The 20117-nt window shown below is 51.1% G+C and overlaps 1 protein-coding gene across 4 annotated transcripts in view; it reads left to right on the top strand.

The window, feature by feature from the left end:
• Window positions 1-4738: 4738 nt before the first annotated feature.
• Window positions 4739-20117, top strand: part of ANKFY1 (ankyrin repeat and FYVE domain containing 1) — an 81268-nt gene continuing 65889 nt past the window's right edge. For 2 of the 4 annotated variants that reach the window (XR_009255422.1, XM_058705696.1), the window contains exon 1: window positions 5626-5970. Coding sequence is in view for 2 of the 4 variants with exons in the window: in XM_058705696.1 (XP_058561679.1) it covers window positions 5901-5970 (70 nt within the window). In the remaining 2 variants the exon portion in view is untranslated. Of the gene's footprint in view, window positions 4990-5357; window positions 5571-5625; window positions 5971-20117 lie in introns of those variants that run through there. The other 2 variants (XM_058705697.1, XM_058705698.1) reach the window with 2 other exon arrangements.

Below are 20117 nucleotides of genomic sequence, written 5' to 3'. Positions count from 1 at the left end.
TGTTTTGGGGCTAGATCCTGGGGAGTCAAAGGGGGAGCCAGGAACGAGGGCCCCTCCCTTCCTGCTCTTTTCCACCCGGCGCCCTGGCGTGCTGCATGTGGACACACAGGCCTCGGGGGGGGGGGGGGAGGGGGTGTGTTGTGTGTGACTTCTTCTCTGCCGGGGGCGTCACCTGTGCCTTTCCCTGTGTTCATCTGACAGTGTGAACTTAGCGCCTCCATATTTGATATTAAACCACTCTCAGGTGACACTGATCCAGGTGGCTTTTGCCCCACCAGTGCCTCATCACTAGTGTGAGGTGAGTCCTCTCTGCTCTAGGAAAAGGATTTTCTCCCTAACTCTGTGCCAACTGTCAACAACACCTACACAGTCTTACGGGTTTTAGGACTGTTGGCTGTTTCCTAAATTGATTCCAAGTTCTTGTAAAGGCTTCCAGATTTCAGTCTGTGCTCATACGGGATGTATGATCTCAGTGGCTTTCTGGCCTCCTTCCGTGAGTTTAAAATCCACGAGAGATTGGTTCCCTTGTCATTACGAGGCACTCTCTCTGTGAGGGTATTCCACTCGTTCTGTGATCACGTGGGTGTCCTGGTATCCTTAATGGCCTTCATTCTCGGTTGTGAAATTTTATTTCATATGCTCACCACCCTCTACGAATCTGCACACTTGGGGTTGTGGTGCCTGTGGATCTATTTTTGCCCGTCTGGTCTCCAGTTGGTGGAATTGCCTTCTTTGTACTGCCACTTCTCAGCATCTCTGAAATCTGACATAATGTTGCGTCATTCCAGTTTTTTGTTTTGTTTTGTTTTGTTTTGTTTTTTTTTTTTAGTTCTGTAACTTGTTGATTGTATTTAACTATGTGAGTTCTGTTGTGATGTTTGCTGTATTGTAAAGCACCTCCATCGTGTGGTGGATGCTGTGTAAATCAATAAATGATCACTTAGAGGCTGTATCACGAGCTATTTTGGTTTTAGGATGCAGGTCTCAAAAGCAAGTTGTGGGATTCTTTCGAAACAGCACATGATACCAAAAGGTCCACAAGGGAATCTTGATAAAGGACTTTTAAAACTTCATTTAAACAAGGAACCAGAGGGTGGGAAGTTGACTTCTGACCTGCTACAATGGTCTTAAGATTTCCAGTACGGGGCCAAGCAGCATCTTTCACCAGCCAGGTACCTGCTGATGAAGGGCCTTGAATGAAACGAGCATGTGTTAGCGTGTTTTGGGGACTTCGTCTTTAGCTTGAAGCGGCTCTACCACAGACATAAGCTAGAAGGCGGGGAACCCAGACCTGAGCGTGGACTGGAAGAGCCCACGGGCACCACCTCAAGCCCACCACCTTCCCTCCTCCACACGGATGGGCGAACGTGGCTCCAAGTAGCACCAGGCTCACTTAGCAAGTTAGCGTAAAAAGGGGCAAGACCGAGCACTCTTTCCCGCCCTTAAAAGGGTGTCCCTGTCTACCTTTCTACCCTGTGCCCTCACGTGGAGTTCACGTGGATTTACAGTGTGAGGTAGTGTTTGTGGTGATAAATGTTGCCGGTGGCCGCCAAGGCCTCCTCCTTGCAACCTGAGAAAAGAACAAGAAGCCAGATCTCTTAATGAGAGCTGAGTTAGAAACAAGAAGAAAATCCTCCTTGAAAGCAGTCCGGGGAAGGTTCGGGGTCATTTTCAGAGTTGAATTTTACTGATAAAAAATTTTTCTGGAGGACTGGAAGCCCCAACAGGGTTCAGTTTGCAGAGAAAATTATTTCCAGGATAAGCTACTTTTGGTTGCTCTGTTTCAGATGTGTGTAACATGACTGCCAACGCAGGGGTAACTTTTTTCTTTTTTGGTCTCATTTAGTCTGCATGCCCCGCTGAGCCATAGTGAAATGATGAAAGAATTCCGCTTCCTGTTCACACAGGTGGAATCAATCAGAGGAGAAGGAAGAAGCTTTCACAAAAGGCAGCAGACACAGCTTAGACCTAGGAGCTGCGCAGAGAATCCTAGGCGAGACCCTTGATATTTCCCCCTTGCCGGCAGCATCCATTAGGAGGAAGCATGAGAGCGCTCCGTGTGCCCAGCAACACCTCGTTTGTTCCCAAGGAGCACCAGAAACCGTATTCCTACTGATGGAGCTTGCACTTTATGGCAGGCTGGTGCAAGGCGCATTCTCACGAGGGTCCTCCAAAGTAGTGGTTTCTCATGAGGAAAACGGGTTCGGATCAGCGTGGCAAGGCTGCAGAGCGAGTACGTTTCTGGCGAGGATTCGGTTCCAGGGCCTTGCTTCCTCGCTTCTGTGCTGGGTGCTGCTCCCTCCCTGGCAGGCGGTTCTTCCTTCCCAAGGTCACCCGGGGGCATACGTGTTGAGGCCCGTACTGGAACCTAATTCGCTGGCCCACGCGTCCAGCGGTTCCCTCCCTTCCCCTCTCTACCAGGACCTGGCACCTCCTCCTCGGGAAGAGCCTGTGCCCTTGTGCCCTAGGCGGTCTGTGGTGACCCTTCACGCACCTCGTGTTCCCCGTCCCGGACAGCTCCATGCCGAGTTCCTCCTTATCTGAGCAAAACGCGAGTCACATCTAAAGTGAACCATGTTCAGGCGCTCAGACATCTTGCCTGACCTTGCGAGCTGCCGGGAATCCTGTCGGGTGCTGGAGTTCAGTCTGATGCTTTGTTTCACAGGCTCTGTAGCTCAGGGGTTTCCAGCCAGTAGGAGTCCCCTTGGAAGACAAGGGCCCAGATCAGGTCAGAGATGGAGTCCTGGTACCAGCATCTCTAGGAGGAGGGCTCTCACCTCTGAGAGAAGGCTTGGTGAGGGCAGCTCATGGTCATGACAAGGAGGCAGACAAGCCCTTGAGTTGACTAGGCCCCTTAGGGGAGCTTTCATTCCCTGCAGGCATCTAGTCCACGCAGGCGGGAAGGGCACAGATTTGTTTCTTCCTGCATGTGTGCTGCTCTCCCTGGTTTCCATCACGTTCTCAGGGGTTCGTGACCCTCCGGATGTCCTGTCCCCCTGTAGAAACTGCTGTAGGACCTGAGAGGGCAGCTTGCAGGGTCCTGGCCTGATCAACACAGCAGGTCAGTTGCAGAGCCCGATGTGAACCCCGTCCCCCTGACTGCTGGTGTAGCTCGTGGCGGGAACGACTCCTCAAACATACCGAGCACCTGCTGCGTGTCACGTGCCAGGGTGGTGCTGGTGGGACAAAGACACGTGGTCTGATGCAAAAGCAGGCACCGGCTGTGGCAGAGTCCCCAAGCACTTTTAGGTCATCGGTAGGGCACGCAAAGCAGACGAGCTTGGCAGGCCACACTCATGAGCCCAGTGGCCCGCCGTGTGGCACCTCTAAACCACTGTTGACAGACTAGGAGGCTCTGAACCATGGCAGCTCAGTAGCCTGGCAAATTCTCCCCTGCCCACGTGCCCGCCCCAGCTGGACATCATGTCCCTGAGCACACCACTGCCCTGACACATTCGCCCTCTCCCCTTCCATCCCCTGGGGACCTCTGCCAGAACTCCTCCCCCTTCCTCAGAACCCGAACCCTGGGATGGTGTGGACTCCACATTGCTCCTCTGCCAACCTACAGATGCTAACCCTCCGTAGCACTCAGGCTTCTCCCCCTTCGGACACTCCCCCTCTGCTGTTCTGACCCCTCCTCTAACCCACGCTTCTTCCTCAGCTCTTGTCCCCGGTCACCACTTCCCCTGCAGTCCTGGATGCTTCTAGGAATGGGGACCATCAGCCTTCCTTGGCTTCTCCTCTGTATGACAGTCTGTTTAGAAGGGTCTCCTGCTGTCTGCTTGCGATAGCCTTTAGCCCTCTCTCCTGCTGTTGGTCACCCCATGTTCCCTGAAGGCTTTGGTTCCTTGGCTCCCTACCTGTCCATCCCAATACTGAATCTGGCCGGCTTCCCGGCTTCTCGCTTTCACTGCGCTGGCGGGTTCCACGCCCCGTCCTGGGCCGTGTCAAGCCCCAGCACTACTGAACATAGGAGTCCAGTTTGCCACCCCAACAGGGCCCACCCGGGTCCTCGACATGGCCGAGACCCAGGTTTCAGGTTTCATGACCCCTACTACACCAGCCCCTGCGGTCTGCACCTGAGTTGCCTTCGCAACGCACTCCCCGCCTGTGTGGCAGGAGACCCCGGGCACCGGGGGACACGGTCATCTGCACTCTCAGCGCCTGCAGCCAGGCGGGGTTCTGCTCGGAGGGTGCCCGTCCACACGCACAGGAGACACGCGGGGCAGCCCCTCTGGCCCGACGCCTCTCCCAGATCTCTGGGCTCTCTCCGTCCCGTGCCACCAACTGATGTCATCGAGCGGCGTCCTGATGTCTCTCCGCCTCTTCCGTCCGTCTGCCTGCACGCTTGTCCTTGGTCCCAGGGGTTTACCCGAGTAAGCCCCTGCCCCGGGGTCCGCAGTGGGGTCTGCAGGGAGGCCTGGGGTGTGGTGCGCGGTGGGGTCCAGAGTGAGCTCCGCGGTGGGGTTCCCGGTGGGAACCGCGGTAGGGTCCGGGGTGAGATCCGAGGTGAGGTCCAGAGTGAGCTCCTCGGTGGGGTGCGGGGTGGGGTCCGCGGTGCACTGCGCAGAGGGTCTTCTGAACTCCGTCCGCGGTGGGGTCCGCATCGAGTCCCTGGCCCGGTTCCCGCCTCCTCTCCCGCAGCCTCGGCCCCTGCCCGTCGCCCACGCGCCGCGAGATCACAGAGTCACGCTCTCGACGCCTCCCCGCCAGGTTTCTCCAAGGAGCAGGGTCCGCTCGCCGTGTGCATCCCGTCCAGGGCCCTGCCTGGGCCGCGGCCACGGTCGGCTGCCGGCGCGCACCCGCGCCTCGAAGGTGTGAGGAGCGGAGAGGCCTCCGCCCGCCCGCCGGCCGCCGCCCGCCCGCGCTCCCTCCGCCCTCCCGCTTCCCGAGACTCTCGCGAGACCCGCGGCCTCGGGTTCGCGCCGCCCCGCTTGCGCGGCGCACTTCTCGCGAGGCTGCAGCAGGGCCGGCCCGACATGGCGGAAGGTAGGGTGTTGGGGGGCGGCGCGGGAAGGCGCGCAGCGGTGGCGGCGCTGCAGGCCGGGGCGACCGGGCCTTGAGCGGGCCGGCCGGCCGGCCGTGCTCGCAGGGCCGCGGCGGGGCTCGCGGGCCGTCCTGCCCCGCCCGTGTGAGGGCCGCGGAAGGGCTGGCGGGTGGGCGTCCTGAGCGCGGCTGCTGAGGCGACGCCCCTCGGGCGCCCCCCACCCCGCGGGCCGCGGCGGCTGCCGGGTGGGGGCCGGGCGGGGCGCGGCGGGCGGCCCTAGGGACTCGCCGCGCCGGCGGGGACGTCAGCTTCTCGGGAAACCGAAACTGCTGTCCTGGCACGTCCCGCATCCGGCCGGGCTGGGCTCGGTGCGCCGGCCGGGAGGCTGCCCCCGGGTGGCGGAGGGGCCGGCCAAGGTCACGCCGCGCGGACCTCCGCCCCGTCGCCTGTCCTCGGGTCCTTCCCTTCTCCTGGTGCGCTCTTTAGGGCGCTGCAGGCCGGCGATGGGGCCTCTCTGGCGCTGCCTCCCCGAGCCCAGCAGAATCGGAGCCCTCCTTGTCAAAACCGGGTCGTGCAGGTGCAGGTGCGGGGCGAGAGGCCAAGATGGGCACCGTCGCTTCGCCCATTAGCCTCATTGTCGGAGGAAAATGCTCCTTTTGTGCTTCACGCTTAACGAGTGACCGCGGTGTGCTGGTCCTGAGCTGAGCTTTGTCTGAATCCATCTTTCCTTGGATCTTAAAATTGGGCGGCGCATGGCAGTTTGCAGGCTTTTCTCATTTTGGACTAGACTTGCGCACAACCTTGTGAAGGAGGGCTGCGTGTGTGTTACTTACACTTCGTGGACAGAGAGACTGGGGCCAAAGCTGTGGAGACGGCCGGGACTGGCACCCGGCTTTTGCCTTGGGTCTTTACCATGTTCGACGTAGTAACTCGAGGCGAATGTCGAAGGCAGAAGAGGCATAAAAAGCAGAAAGAAAGTTCAGGTATCCCACGAAGCTGGTTTTTGTTTGGGTGAATCACAGGATGTTGGGCGCAGGCAGCCAGTGGAATGGAAGGGCAGGATAGACGGCAGGAGGAAGGCCTTAAGTGGGTGCTTCTGTGCTGGAAGAGAAGTGGGGAGTGTTGGGGAGCACCTTACCAGGACTGAAGTGCGCGGCTGCAGGCTTAGCACTCAGCAGGTTTGCTGAGCACCTGCTCTGCTGTGCAGTCAGGTTCCAGCCACGGGGATCTCCTGCAGGCCGAGTGTGACGATCGGTCATCTTGCAGGCGCCTTGAGGGTCGTTTAGCTAGCGGAGGATGCACCTGACCCAAAACGTCCTTTCAGGGTTACATTGGCAAAGAGATCATGGGTAGGTAAGAAGCATAGGCATGGGGTTCTGACTTACAGTTTTTCTTGTGTTCCAGTTTGTTCTGGTTTCAGCTTTTGGCAAACAACGTTGCAAAACTTCCGCTAGGAAGAATGACTGAAGCATTCTAGTCCAGTTAGCCCCTTGACCTGAAGGTGTGTGTTATGTGGAAGAGGGCAAGTGTAGCTAGAAAGGGCTTCTCCTTGTGTGTTGTTGTTTAATGCTGCTTGTATCTTAATCAGAATTTGTCAGAACTGTCCACGCTTGTTCTGAAATACTCATTTAAATGTAAACAAATAGCAAAAATCTCTGGCCTGTAACAGGTGGATTATCTGTGAGCACATCCTATGGGAACTTCCTGACAGTGGGTTTTGTTGGTGCTGCGAGTGTGTGAACACGCGGGAGATGGGGCCTCGGGATAGTAAATCGAACCTGGAGGGACGGAGCACAGTTTTCTTGCAGTGTGACTCTTTGAGAAACCGACCTTTTTCCCTTCCATCTGTCCGCGGGTATTGGTTTGACCAGAAATATTTAGCTAAAATCTGTCCTGAAACTGGTTTCCATTTCCGCTCTACGCGTGTAGCTGTAGTGCTGATTTAAACTTGCTTCGTCACTCAAACAAGTCCTTCCGGCTCTGCTTTTTCTCCTTGATTGTGCTTACTCACAGCCTCCTTTTACAGCTTCCAGCGTTCCCTTTAAAACATCAGTCAGATCCCATCTCTTTCACTCCTCTCCATACACCTGCCCTGCACACCCCCTCTCCACTCCCGTGGCTCTCCATGATCTTAAAATATCTTCCAGAGCCTTCCAGTGCCTGTTCCAGCAAGGTCTGCCCCCGGTTAGTAGAGCAGCCTCGTCCCCCGCGTCTTCTCAGCCACCGTGCTCCAGCCACGCCAACCCTCGCTGTTGTTTGTGCGTTCCCAGCATGCTTCTGCTTCTCCATCTCTGTCCTTGTGGCCCCCACAGCCTGGCACGGTCTCTCAGTTTCTGCACACAGCTAACTGATCTATTTGGGTGTCTGTTCGGTTCTCACCTCTTTGGAGATCTTCCTTAGTTATTTTTTAAATTGCTTTACTAGAATATAAACCTCACGAGGGCGGGGACTTCTGTCTTGTTCACTGCTGTCTCTCCCGACTTGGAATCACACATTGGAAGGAACCGTCGACCTATTGAGCGTCATTTACCGGACATCAAGGGGAGTTGCCTGGATACATCCTTCGTCTCTTGGCAAGGAAGCTGGCTGGTCCAGCTTTTAACGTGCTCTGAATAACATTAGTCTGCCCGGAGCTCCCTAACCTACTTCTCACCCAGCCCAGCCTGTTTAAGTTTTAGCAGTTGAAGTGTAATGCTTCGAGCTCAGTCAGCTCAGTCTGCAGTCGGACGAGGGTTTGAACCCTAGTGTCACCAAGCTGTGTCCATGGGCAAGCTACTTAACTGCTCTCGGTCTCTGTGTCCTCACCTTCAAAAGAGGGGTCATTTCTGCCTCAAAAGTAACTGAGGGAGGATCAGAATAAATGGTACAGGGAGGACACTTGCGGCCAGTGCCTGACATTTCGACCCTGACTTGCAGCCTGTTTCTTGGTCTCCTGTTGAACGGGCTCCCTTCCTTCCTCAGCAAAATGAAGGTGAAAGTTGGAAAAAAATGTAATGGTTTATTAAACAGAAAATTGATCATGGACTTTTATTAGCTTACTGGAATTTGGTCAGGAATATATTCTTGACAACAATGCAGTTAAGGTGAAGACATTGAATATTCTGGACAATCACTGGCCAATACAGTAGTCACCAGCCACATATGACTAGTTAAGTTTGATTAAATTAAGTAAAAATAAAAATTCAGGGGCGCCTGGGTGGCTCAGTCGGTTAAGCGTCCAACTTCGGCTCAGGTCATGATCTCACGGCTCGTGGGTTTGAGCCCCGTGTGGGGGGCTCTGTGCTGACAGCTCAGAGCCTGGAGCCTGCTTCGGATTCTGTGTCACTCTCCCTGTCTCTGCCCCTCCCCTGCTCGTGCTCTGTCTCTCTCTCTCCGTCTCTCAAAAATAAATAAACATTAAACAAAAATTTAAACAAAGATAAAAATTCAGTTCCATAGTCACAGTAGCCCAATTGCAGGTGCTTCGTAGCCGTGTGGTTTGGGGCTCCCACCCTAGCAGACGGCACAGATGAACAGGACACTTGCATCATTCCAGAAAGTGCTGTTGGCTAGCACTGTTCCAGAAAATGCTTCATCAGTATAGGCTGTAGAAATAGGGAAACAAGAAACTGCTCTCTCCTCAGGTTTCTAATTTATCCCTTTGCTTCTTATTTTACTCATGCAGCAAGTGCCTGTCCCAGGCCTTTGACAATTATGTACCCTCTGGAGACCTCTCAGCCTCTGTCCCTTTCTGTACCATTCCTGCCTGTTTTCTGCCTACCCTTTTGCTTGCTTCTGTCACCAGCAGTGCCTGTTCCCTTTCTCCTTGAGCTGTTTTTTTTTTTCCCCCCCACAAAGAAAGTTCGGGGCTCCTGGCCGGCTCAGTCGGTAGAGTGTGTGACTCTTGGTCTTGGGGTTCTAAGTTTGAGCCCTGCATTGGGTGTAGAGATTACTTAAAAATAAAATCTTGAAAAAGAAAGAACGGAAGGAAGGAAGACCCGTTCACTGCAGTGGCCGTGGATGTGCCGGGAGAGAGATACAGGTTCAGTCACTGGCAAGGCAAGTTGCTGTGGTCGAGACATGGTCATGATGATTGCCATCATGCCCAACAGAATGAGAGTTCCTAGGGTCAGTGTCTCTTGCTGAATGCGGTAGGCCCAGGGCCTGGGGCATTTATTGAACTCTTACCTGGCAAGGCACGGCGGGGTGGAGGATGGGATGAGTTTGGAGGGGAGGGGGGGGGGAGTGGCGGCACCGCAGCTGGCGAGAACTGATAGGAGCGACGTTGACAGAAGGCATGAAAGACAGGACTTCTGAAACCGGTTTGCATGTTGACAAGAGACGGAGTAAAGATGACTGACTCGGATTACGGCTGGGCTGTGAACAGGAGGAGGAAGAGCAGGTTCGAGGACCAGCGTCTGGACCTCAGGTTTGGACACACTTCGCCGTGTCCGGCGGCTCTGTCTTCGCAAGGAGTTAGAAGCGTTTGCAGTCAGACTGGCATTTGGGTGAGAATTAGTTAGCTAGTATTTGCCGAGTGTCCCTGTGATCAGGGCTGGACAGAGTGAGGTTTCGAAAGACGTATGTCATGCCACTGATTTGTGGCGTTTGTGACAAGATTTCACAGAGCTGGGTTACATTCAGGGAAGCGTATCTCCTTCCTCTTGGGCGCAAGCCACTGTGCTGGGGTGACAGTCGCAGCCTTAACGGGACTGTGGAGCGGACGGGGCGGCACAGCCTCTCAGCAGCGCCTGCCTGTTGCGCTTTGCGGTCACTGATTTTCTCTTGGTTGACGACTGACGGCACCACCGTCCAGCCACATCGTCAAGCCAGTGACCTGCATTCGGTCACCAAATCTGTGCGGCTCTGACGCGTTCCTCTCTGCCGCCACGCCTCCATCCGCGCGCACTAGTGGCTGTCAACACGGAGAACCCTGTGCCCTAGAGTCCCCGGGAGCTTTTAAAGACCCAGGTTTGTGTATCACTCAGCTTCAGTGCACAGCAACATGCCCCACAAAACGTCTCTCTCAGGCTGAGGCAGTATTGAATAAAACATGGTTTCATTGAATCCGTTTTTATGTTTTTATTTTTTTAATGCTTATTTATTTATTTATTTATTTATTTATTTGGGGTGGGGGCAGAGAGACAGAGAGAACCCCTAGCAGGCATGGAGCCCAATCGAGGCTCGATCTCGACTGTGAGACCATGACCTGAGCTACAATCAAGAGTCGGATGCTTAGCTGACTGAGCCCCCCAGGCGCCCGTAACAGTTTACTAGATATGTATGTGTGTGTGGATCCACCTATCCATGTGGAGATACGTGGTGCGTGTGTGTGTGTGTGTGCACATATAAATACATGTATGTTAAGGTAATCTTTCCTACCTAAGGAGTCCTGGTTAGTAACTTTCATCTGTAACTGGAGTAAAAGGAGGTTTTATTTTATTCATTATTTAAAAATTTTTTATTTTAGTTTTTAAATGTTTATTCATGTGCGAGTGGGGAGGGGGCCGAGAGAGAAGGGGACAGAGGATCCGGAGTGGGCTGTGCACTGACAGCAGAGAGCCCTATGTGGGGCTCAAACTCACGAACTGTGAGATCACCACCTGAGCCAAAGTCGGACTGTCCACCGACTGAGCCCCCCGGGAGTCCCCGAAGGAGTCTTTAAAGCAAACTTTGGTTAAATAATGGCTTTTGGACTTTGTCAAAACATTCAAGTTATGACCGTTACAATTGCTAGGTTTTTTTAAAGGGCAAAAAGTCAAAATATTAGATATCTCTTAGCACCATCATATTTTTCATGATATCCAGACGGTGGAAGAGAGAAGTAGGAAGGTGCAGACTGGAAGGGGTACCATGGCCCTGACTCTCCCTTTGTGTGCTCAGGTGGTAATGACCTCTTTGCCTTTTCCTTTCCTATAGGGTATATTGTGAATCTGAGTTCCCAACAGTAAATATACTCACTTATTTCATATTCTCTACTAAACAGTTGTCCTACATTTAGCACTTAAAAATTTTTTTTTAACATTTATTTATCTTTGAGACAGAGAGAGAGAGAGAGCATGAACAGGGGAGGGTCAGAGAAAGAGGGAGACACAGAATCTGAAACAGGCTCCAGGCTCTGAGCTGTCAGCACAGAGCCCGACGCGGGGCTCGAACCCACGGACCGCAAGATCATAACCTGAGCCGAAGTCGGACGCTTAACCGACTGAGCCACCCAGGCACCCCATTTATCACTTTTTTAATGTTTTTTATTTTTGAGAGAGTGCAAGAGGCGGAGGGGGGGCGTTGGGCAGAGAGAGGGGGGGACAAAGGATCTGAAACGGGCTCTGTGCTGACAGCAGTGAGCCCAATGTGGGGCTTGAACTCGCAAACCATGAGATCATGACCTGAGCCAAAGTCAGACGCCCAACCCACTGAGCCACCCGGGTGCCCCTAGTTTACTACTCTGGATTAATGAATGGCTACTAACCCCTGTTAGAGAAAATTCCCATGTGCATTGGGACAGGTACAGAAAAGTCATAGTGGTGGGTAATTTACCACCAGTGAGGAACTTAACTGTTTTAATGCCAAGAAAGATGATAGCATTTTCTGAGTTGATATTTTGATGTAGAAAACCTGAAGATACGCCTGAAACAAAAATTATTCTTGAAGTCCTCAAAACAGGATGTTACCACAGTTTTATAATTATTTTTTCTTTTAGCTAATGGACATAAAGAGTAGAGATAAAGTCACTTAGTCATTAAAGAATTATACAAGAACACTAATTCATTGGTAAAATTGAAGCTGGAGTGTAAGAACGATAGAAGTATGATGATCGGAAATATCAGTATTTTGTTCATCTAAAAAGACTTGATAAGCACAGTTTGGTTTATTTTATTTATTTGTTTTTAAAGAATATTTATTTATTATTTTTTTAATGTTTATTCATTTTTGAGAGACAGAGGTAGAACATGAGCAGGGGAGGGGCAGAGAGGGAGAGAGTGACAGAATCCGAAGCAGGCTCCAGGCTCTGAGCTGTCAACACAGAGCCCGACGCGGGGCTCGAACCCATGGACCGTGAGATCATGACCTGAGCCAAAGTCGGACGCTCAACTGACTGAACCACCCAGGCGCCCCCGCAGTTTGGTTTAGAATTGGAGTAAGCAGAGGAGCATAGAAATTGCATTTAAGATGGGGAATGGGCTGAACACATTTAATTCCTGCTTAATGAATTAATAATGTGTTTGCTATCCTGATATTGGAGCTGAAATTAGGCAGCATGGAACAGTGGCGTGAACATTGGCTTTGGCTTAAGATCTTAAATCTTGGGTTGGCCTCCTGCTAATTGTAGAATTTTAGGCAATCCACTTAACCTAACTGAATTCTGTTTGTTAAGGACTGTGCTATTTGGGATATGTTGGTCAGACTATGAGATGATGAAGAATTAAGTGGTATAGGAAATGTCAAAAAATATCAATTCCTCCTTTTTATTGCAAAATGTTGCGAGCAACTCGATTTTATTCACTATGTAAAACTTTGCCGTTGACATGAATGTGGCAGGAAGCGGTGAGGGCTTTAAAATCTTTTGCTACACAGAGTCTTTTGTTTGTGAAGGTGAGTGTGTTAGTTTCCTACCGCTGCTGTAAAAAATTTCCCCCAACTGGGTGGGTGGCTTGAAACAACAGAAATGTATTCTCTGGTGGTCCTGGAGGCCAGAAGTCTAAAATTAGTATCCTGGGCTGAAAGGAAAGAGCCCCTCAGCTCGTAGTCTCCCTCTAGAAGAGAATCTTTTCCTTCTTCCTGCTCCCAGTGGCTGCCAGCATCCCTCAGCTTGTCAGTCTCCAGGGCTAGCATCCCGAAGTCTCTCTCTGTCCTGTCTTCATGTGGCCTTTCCTCTGTGTGTCAAAGCTTTCTTGGCTCCACCCCCCCCTTTTTTTTTAATTTTTAAATTTAGTTTGAGTGGCAGAGGCGCATGTGAGCAAGGGAAGGGCAGAGAGAGAGGGAGAGAGAGAATTCCAAGCAGGCTCCGTGCAGTCAGTGCAGAGCCCAACACAGGGCTCGATCCCATAAACTGAGATCATGACCTGAGCTGGAATCAAGAGTTGGACACTTAACTGACTGAGCCCCCCAGGCCCCCCCTCCCTCTGCTCCTTCTTACAAGTTCATGTGTACTTGCATTTAGGTCCTGCCCGCATAATCCAGGGTAATCACACCCGTCTCAGACTCCTCCATTCAATCACATCTGCAGAGCACGCTCCCTGCCCCCCCCCCTTTTTTTTTGCCAGGTAAAGGTCACATCCCAGGCTCCAGGGATTGGGACGTGGACATTAAACGGGGCATTTCTCAGCCTAGCGCAGTAGGCAGTGCTATGTAGTTTGCTCTACTAAGTCGTAAGATTTCTAAAATTTCTCCATTCATGTGCGTTTCTGAAAGCTCAGAGACTGTGCCACACCGTTCAGAGTACTGCTGGATTAGTGTGAATAGCAGAGCTGTACAAAGTAGAATGCAAAGATGAGCAAGACACGTCCTACCCTCCAGAAGCTTCTTAGAGGAGCCTGAATGCCCCAGAGGGAAGCTTGTACCTTTGTCGCCGGTGGAGAACCGGCTGAAATTGTTGGGCTGGAAGATCGGTGGCTGTGTGTGGAGCGGTGATGAGGGAGGTGTGAGAAGGGTGGTGGTTACGTGTGTGTGAATGATGCAGGCCTCCGGGAAATGTTGGTGTGATGGTCTGCAGAGAGAAGCGTGTCAGGGTGCATCCCGGAGGGAGAGTGTGGTTAGTTTTATGAAGGCATGATCGACAAATGGTAAAAGTCACCAGTTTTAACTTGTCAGTGAACAGATATTTCTGGTAGTGGAACCACCCTGCAGTCCTGATGCAGAACATTCCTGCAACTTGACAAAGTTCCCTTGGGCTGCTTTAATCCACTCCATTCCTGGGCCTCCGGCAACCACTGGCCTGCTTTCTGTCCCTGTGGCTCGCCTTGTCTCCACCTCCCTCTGGAATTCTGTGGCCTGTCGTCTTTGGTCTGGCTTCTTGAACTCGGCACGCTGCTTTCGAGGTGGTACGAGTCCGTGGTCTGCGTCTCCTTGTGGAAGCGTGGTATTCTGTTACATTTCCGTAGTGTGTTTGTGTCCATTCGCCAGCTAGACACTTGAGTTCTTCCCTGTTTGTGGGGACATGTTCTCATTTCTCTTGGGAACTTAACCTGGGAGTGGAGCTGCTGGGTCACAAGACAAGTGTATGATTAACTTTCTGAGAACGCGTGGGACTCTTGCAAAGCGTCTGTGCCGTTGTGCGTTCTCACCTCTCCCGTCTCTGCCGACACTTTCATTGTAGCCGCCTGGTGGGTGCACAGCAGCACGTCAGTGTGAGTTTAATGTGCGTTTCTTTCCTGACTCATGGTGCGCGTCGTTTTATGTGTGTGTTTGTCTTCTTCGGTGAAGTGTTCAAATCTGTAGTCCTTTTTTATTGAGTTGTTCTATTTTAGTGGGTTGTAAGAGTTCTTCACACAGTCTGAGTACAAGTCCTTTGTTGGAATACACTACCCAGGTATCTTCTGCCGGTCTGCGGCTTTCTATTCATTTTCTGTATGTTCAAAGAACAGCGGTAAAGATTTTATAAAGTCTAGTTTATTTTTTCTTCCATCGTTAATTCTTTTTACCATTTTAAGAAATCCGTGCCTCATCTGAGCTCACTAATGTTATTTTTCTGTTTTTTAGTGTAGAGGTTTTATACTTTCAACCCTCGCATTTAGGTGAGTTAACTTCTGCATAGTGTGGTGTGCAAGAGGTGTTCAGTTGTTCTGAATGGATGCTCGGTTGTGGCTGTCCCGTGGCCTCTCCTCATTCCCTTTTGAAGTCCGTGGCACGGTTGTCAAACCACCTGTCCAGGCCGCCTGCTGCCCTGAATGTCCTGATGCCGGTACAATGTCCCAGCCACCGCAGGCACGTGGCAAGTCGTGAATTCAAGTCACGGAAGTGCTGCACCTGTCTTATCCCGTCCACCCCTGCAAGTTGTTTTGGCTACTCTGGGCACTTTGTGTTTCCATGCAAGTTTTAGAATCATCTTATTATGGTCTACCAAAATCTCTGCCGAAATTTTTATTGGGATGGTGTCGGAGGGTAGATCGGTTTGGGGAGAGCTGATGTCTTAACAACACTGAACCTTCTGCTCCGTGAGCATAGTATAACTCTCCGTTCATTCAGGGTTACTTAATTTCTGTCAGCAACGTTTTGTAGTTTTCAGTGCGCAGGTCTTGCATCTGTTTTTGTTAAATTTATCTCTAAGTAGTTTATATGCATTTATTATGCTATTATAAGTGGATTATCAGAGTTTATATATAGATAGCTCAGGGATTTCAAATCTGGATAACAGTTGAAATGGAAGTAGGAAGAGGAGTTTGATTTGAGGAAGATGTTAAGTTTGATTTTGGGCTTGCTGAATTTCTAGTACCGGTAGGTTGTCTTCCAGTGGAGCTGTGGAGATATTTGGGGCCATTTACAGGGAGGTGACAGTAAAATGTGAGTGTGCACGAGACCTTTAGGAAGGAAAGTTTAGTTCTAGGTCTGAACCTTGTAGGACTGCTTCCTACAGAGCGAGTAGGTAGTCGGACTAAAAGGTAAGAAAGGTAGGGAGACGTCGAGTGCCGGGTAGGGAGCCGGAACAGAAGGGTTCCAAGAAGAATGGGCTGATTGAGAGTCGGACGCTGCAGACAGGTGGAGAACCTTGAAGGATAAGGAAGAGGTCGTTGAGATGGGTGACTCTGTCATTCTGATTGGGACCGCTTCCGTGCAGGGGTGTGTGGGTAGAAGCCGCATTTCAGAAGATTGGGGAGGTACAGGAGGAGGCAGTGAGTCAGGCAGACTCTTCAGAAATTGGCGCATTCAGTCCAGAGTGTGGCAAAGTGTGTTTGGGATGGGCTAGGAGAGCGTGTTTTTGAGGGTGGGAGGTGAGCCTGCAGAGCGGGGTGTCTTGAGAAAGGTGCTGTCATCATGGTTCAGGGCTTGGTCAGGGGAGGTCAGAGGACGTAGACTTCTAGGCTTTGGGACGGATTAATGCTTTCTTCTCTTCATTTGGTTCTGGGCACCATTTTGATGTACTAATTCTTTCGAAGTCGTCCAGAACAGGGGTTGGTAAACTATGGCCTCTTTGCCAAATCTGACCTGAGATGATAGCTTTTTGGACAGTCCTTGAACTAAGAATGAATGGATGAAAATGAATGAATATTTATTTATTTATTTTTTTAAATTTTTTTTTTTTTTTTGCAACGTTTTTTATTTATTTTTGGGACAGAGAGAGACAGAGCATGAACGGGGGAGGGGCAGAGAGAGAGGGAGACACAGAATCGGAAACAGGCTCCAGGCTCCGAGCCATCAGCCCAGAGCCTGACGCGGGGCTCGAACTCACGGACCGTGAGATCGTGACCTGGCTGAAGTCGGACGCTTAACCGACTGCGCCACCCAGGCGCCCCAATGAATGAATATTTTTAATGGCTGAAGAAAAAACTCAAAAGACTATCTCATGGCATGTGAAAATTAGAGGACATTCCATTTTCCGTGTCCATAAACAAATTCAGGGAGAACAGCCATGCTTGCTCATTTGTGCTTTTGTATTACAACAATGGAGTCGAGTAATTGCCCCAGAGATCATACGGCCACAGAGCCTAACATAGTGTCTGGTCCTTCACTGAGAGTTTGCCAAGTTCTGACTCAGAAGAAGAGTCTTACACGGACCAATGCTGTTTTCTTTTCTGACTGTCCCATGACTTTGCTGATTAAATACACACGCACACACACACACGCATGCATATAATTATTTTAGCCTCTTCATCGTCAATGCAGATTTTTTTGTCACAAGCATTTTTGATTAAGTCAAGACTGATGAACTGTCAGAAAGCTCATCGAGATGCCTGACCTCAGACTGTACAGAGCAGATGGGTGCTTATTTTCTGGACAGAAACATAAAATTATAATGCAAGCTGCTGACAGCCTTTACCGGTACTTAGCATAGCTCCGTTGGTGAAACCATTATGTGTTACGTACATTTCTAGGCTTATTTTTTGAAAGGAAAGTTGGAGGAAGAGAAGGAAGGAACTTCTCCTGAAAGCAGCCACGTGATGAATCAGAAGTAGATAGTAAACCTTTCAACCAGACACTGTTCTAAAAGATTCAGCGTGACTTGATTTCTCCTTGGCAAAACTCTGAGATACTATTATTATTCTGATTTCTACCAAGAAAACCAAAGTGCAGAGAGTAGTAACTATGCAAGGTCACACGGCCAGCAGGTGGGCAGGCTGGGGCTGCAGCTCAGTCGTCCGTGCTCATGAGGACTGTGCTGTGGTGCCTTTCTAAGGATCGTAACAGCAGCAAAATGTTTGCTGACCACACATTGCAGGGCGGACTCATCTGGGGTCGTTACAGTGGTCACGACATACGTACAGGTAAGAATGAGGCATGTGGCTAAGGCGTCCCAAGTAGAAAGTGTGGGACCAGTTAGTCCTGCCCCAGAGCCTGTGCCCTCAACCTTGCACTGTGCTCTCTTCGTCATTGCTCAGAGTGCTGATCTTCCGCTTCTTCCTGCGAGAACTCTCACGGCTGGGTGGCCCTCCGAGGACACATTTGCACGTGTGCAGGCAGACAGTGTTCCCACGGAATGACGTCTTGGCCGTTAGTAAGAAATGGTGTGCTGCTTGTGATACCACTGATGGGTGTGCTTGTGGCGTGGTGTCCCTGCAGAAGATTCTGGGCAGGGGAGCATCTGTGATTTTGCGAAGAAGAGCCCTAAGTCCCCCTGTAGCCCTTTTTTAATCTTGCCTCTTCTCTGCTGATAATCTTTGTCTCTTGTGTGAGTGTCCAGGCAGCCAGGATTTTTGTATCAACAATTCTTTTTTTTTTTTTTTTTGAGTATTTATTTATTTTGGGGGGAGTGTAAGCAGGGGAGGGGAAGAGAGAGGATCCAAAGGGGGCCCTGTGCCAACAGGCTGACAGCAGTGAGCTGGACACGGGGCTCAAACTCACGAACCATGAGATCATGACCTGAGCCGAAGTTGGACGCTCAACCGACTGAGCCACCCAGGCGTCCCTGTGTCAGCAGTTCTGGAGAGAGATTAGGGCTGTTGCTGTAGATTGTGGAATTGTGTGTGGGTAACTGATACCCAAAGAAATTTACAGGGATTCCTTGAGAAAATGATTGGAGTGGAACTTGGATGACCTCCTTATCTATGCATTAGAAAAGGAATCAGCACCTTTCTACTCTTAAAGACAGATGTCCTCATCATTCCCCCCACAGTGTCTGGATTCTTGGTGACTGATTAGTTTTTGCCCCTCTGGTCTGAGTCCCTTGTCGGTCCTGTGCCGGTGCTGCATTGTCTGGAAGAGGTACAAGTGAGACTCCCTTTCCAGAACTCTCCAAGAGGCAGTTCCCGATGTGCTATATATAGTGCTTAGCACGTAGTAGGTGCTTCATAAATACTTGCAGATTGCTAGTTCAGTGAAACAGAAACACGGTTGTTTCCTGATGCCATAGTCTGGGAGGGTTGGTGCTCTTGAGGAGCGTTGGCTAGGATACTGTGTGGCAGGTGACAGGGTCCGTGCGCTCTGTGAAGGAAGAGTCAGCCGTCCGCAGGCCCAGGCCGCCCCGCCTTTCAGGCAGGTGAGATGGGACTGTAACTACCAGATGGAACTAGCAGGATGAGGTGGCCATCCTCTCCAGGGAGCTTAGGCGGAGGCTGGGGGAGCCAAGTACCCTGTCTGTCCTACAAACCTGTTGCCTGAGAGTGGTTTAAAAGGAGACTCTGACCAAGAAAGTAGGAGACCGAAGCCTCTTCCTTGCATTCTCTGGACCCAGTATGCTACAGACGCTTGCAGGCTCGACTTCAAGTAAAACACCCCTTTTCTGGGACTTCTTCCCTTGCTCTCGCTTAAGCCAGGGACTCTTGCTTCGTGATCTGCTTGTACCCCTGTCAGAGCCCCAGGACAGTGTTACCTTGGCATTGGCGCTACCTGGGCGCTTCGCCCGTTTTAACAGGTGAGACACGTGACGCAGCTGTCTTATTCAGGGTGAAAATCCCCGAACAGGTCAGTGAATGATCAGAACAGTGCGATTCAGCGGGCCTTGTATCTTACCAGTAGTATTCCTAGAGCAGTCTGTGTGCGTGCGACTTGGGCAGCTGCTTGCTGGCTGCTCAACCCTCTCTCCAGGGAAGTCGCTCCCATACGGGGGCAGCCCCCCCCCCCCCCCCCCCCACCTCCTGAGTAGTTCGAGCTCTGGCTCTTGCAGACAGCCTGGGATGATGTCATTGGGCAGAGCCTGGGAGGCGGGGTGGGTGGGCTTCTGCTGCTGGCTTTGCCACTTCTGCCCCTCATGTGTATCGTGTGGGAGCTGAACTCAAAGATGTGGTCTTTTTTTTTTTTTAATTTTTTTTTTAACGTTTATTTATTTTTGAGACAGAGAGAGACAGAGCATGAATGGGGGAGGGGCAGAGAGAGAGGGAGACACAGAATCCGAAACAGGCTCCAGGCTCCGAGCTGTCAGCACAGAGCCCGACGCGGGGCTTGAACTCACGGACCGCGAGATCGTGACCTGAGCCGAAGCCGGCCGCTTAACCGACTGAGTCACCCAGGAGCCCTTGTTTTCTGTTTCTTTTTAAATGCTGACAATCTCTGTATTTTATCTTTTAATTTTCAAAAATTTTTTAATGTTTATTTTTTGAGAGAGAGACAGAGCATGAGCAGGGGAGGAGAGAGAAAGAGGGAGACACAGAATGTAAAACAGGTTCCAGGCTCCGAGCTGTCAGCACAGAGCCTGACGCAGGGCTCGAACCCACAGACTGTGAGATCATGACCTGAGCCGAAGTTGGTCACTCAACCGACTGAGCCACCCAGGCGCCCCTCAGAGATGTGGTCTTGAGGCTCCTTCCCACCAGAAAGTTTTGTGATCCACAAAAACCCTTATCCTTGGGTATTAGGGGTACCTAATCCTTAAAATGTGCATAAAACAATATATTTTGTTTCATAAGTGCGCAGAGATTTAAAACTCAAATATTACATGATTTATAGCAAAAAACAAGTTCTGGGGCACATAGGTGGCTCGGTCAGTCAAGTGTCTGGCTCTTGATTTCGGTTCAAGTCATGATCTCATGGTTCATGGATTCGAGCCCGAGTCAGGCTCTGC

This window comes from Neofelis nebulosa, chromosome 16 (genome assembly GCF_028018385.1).
Source record: "Neofelis nebulosa isolate mNeoNeb1 chromosome 16, mNeoNeb1.pri, whole genome shotgun sequence".
Classification (NCBI taxonomy): Eukaryota; Metazoa; Chordata; class Mammalia; order Carnivora; family Felidae; genus Neofelis; species Neofelis nebulosa.
The sequence above is the reverse complement of the archived record's forward strand: the minus strand, read 5'-3'. Positions and strand labels throughout refer to the sequence as shown.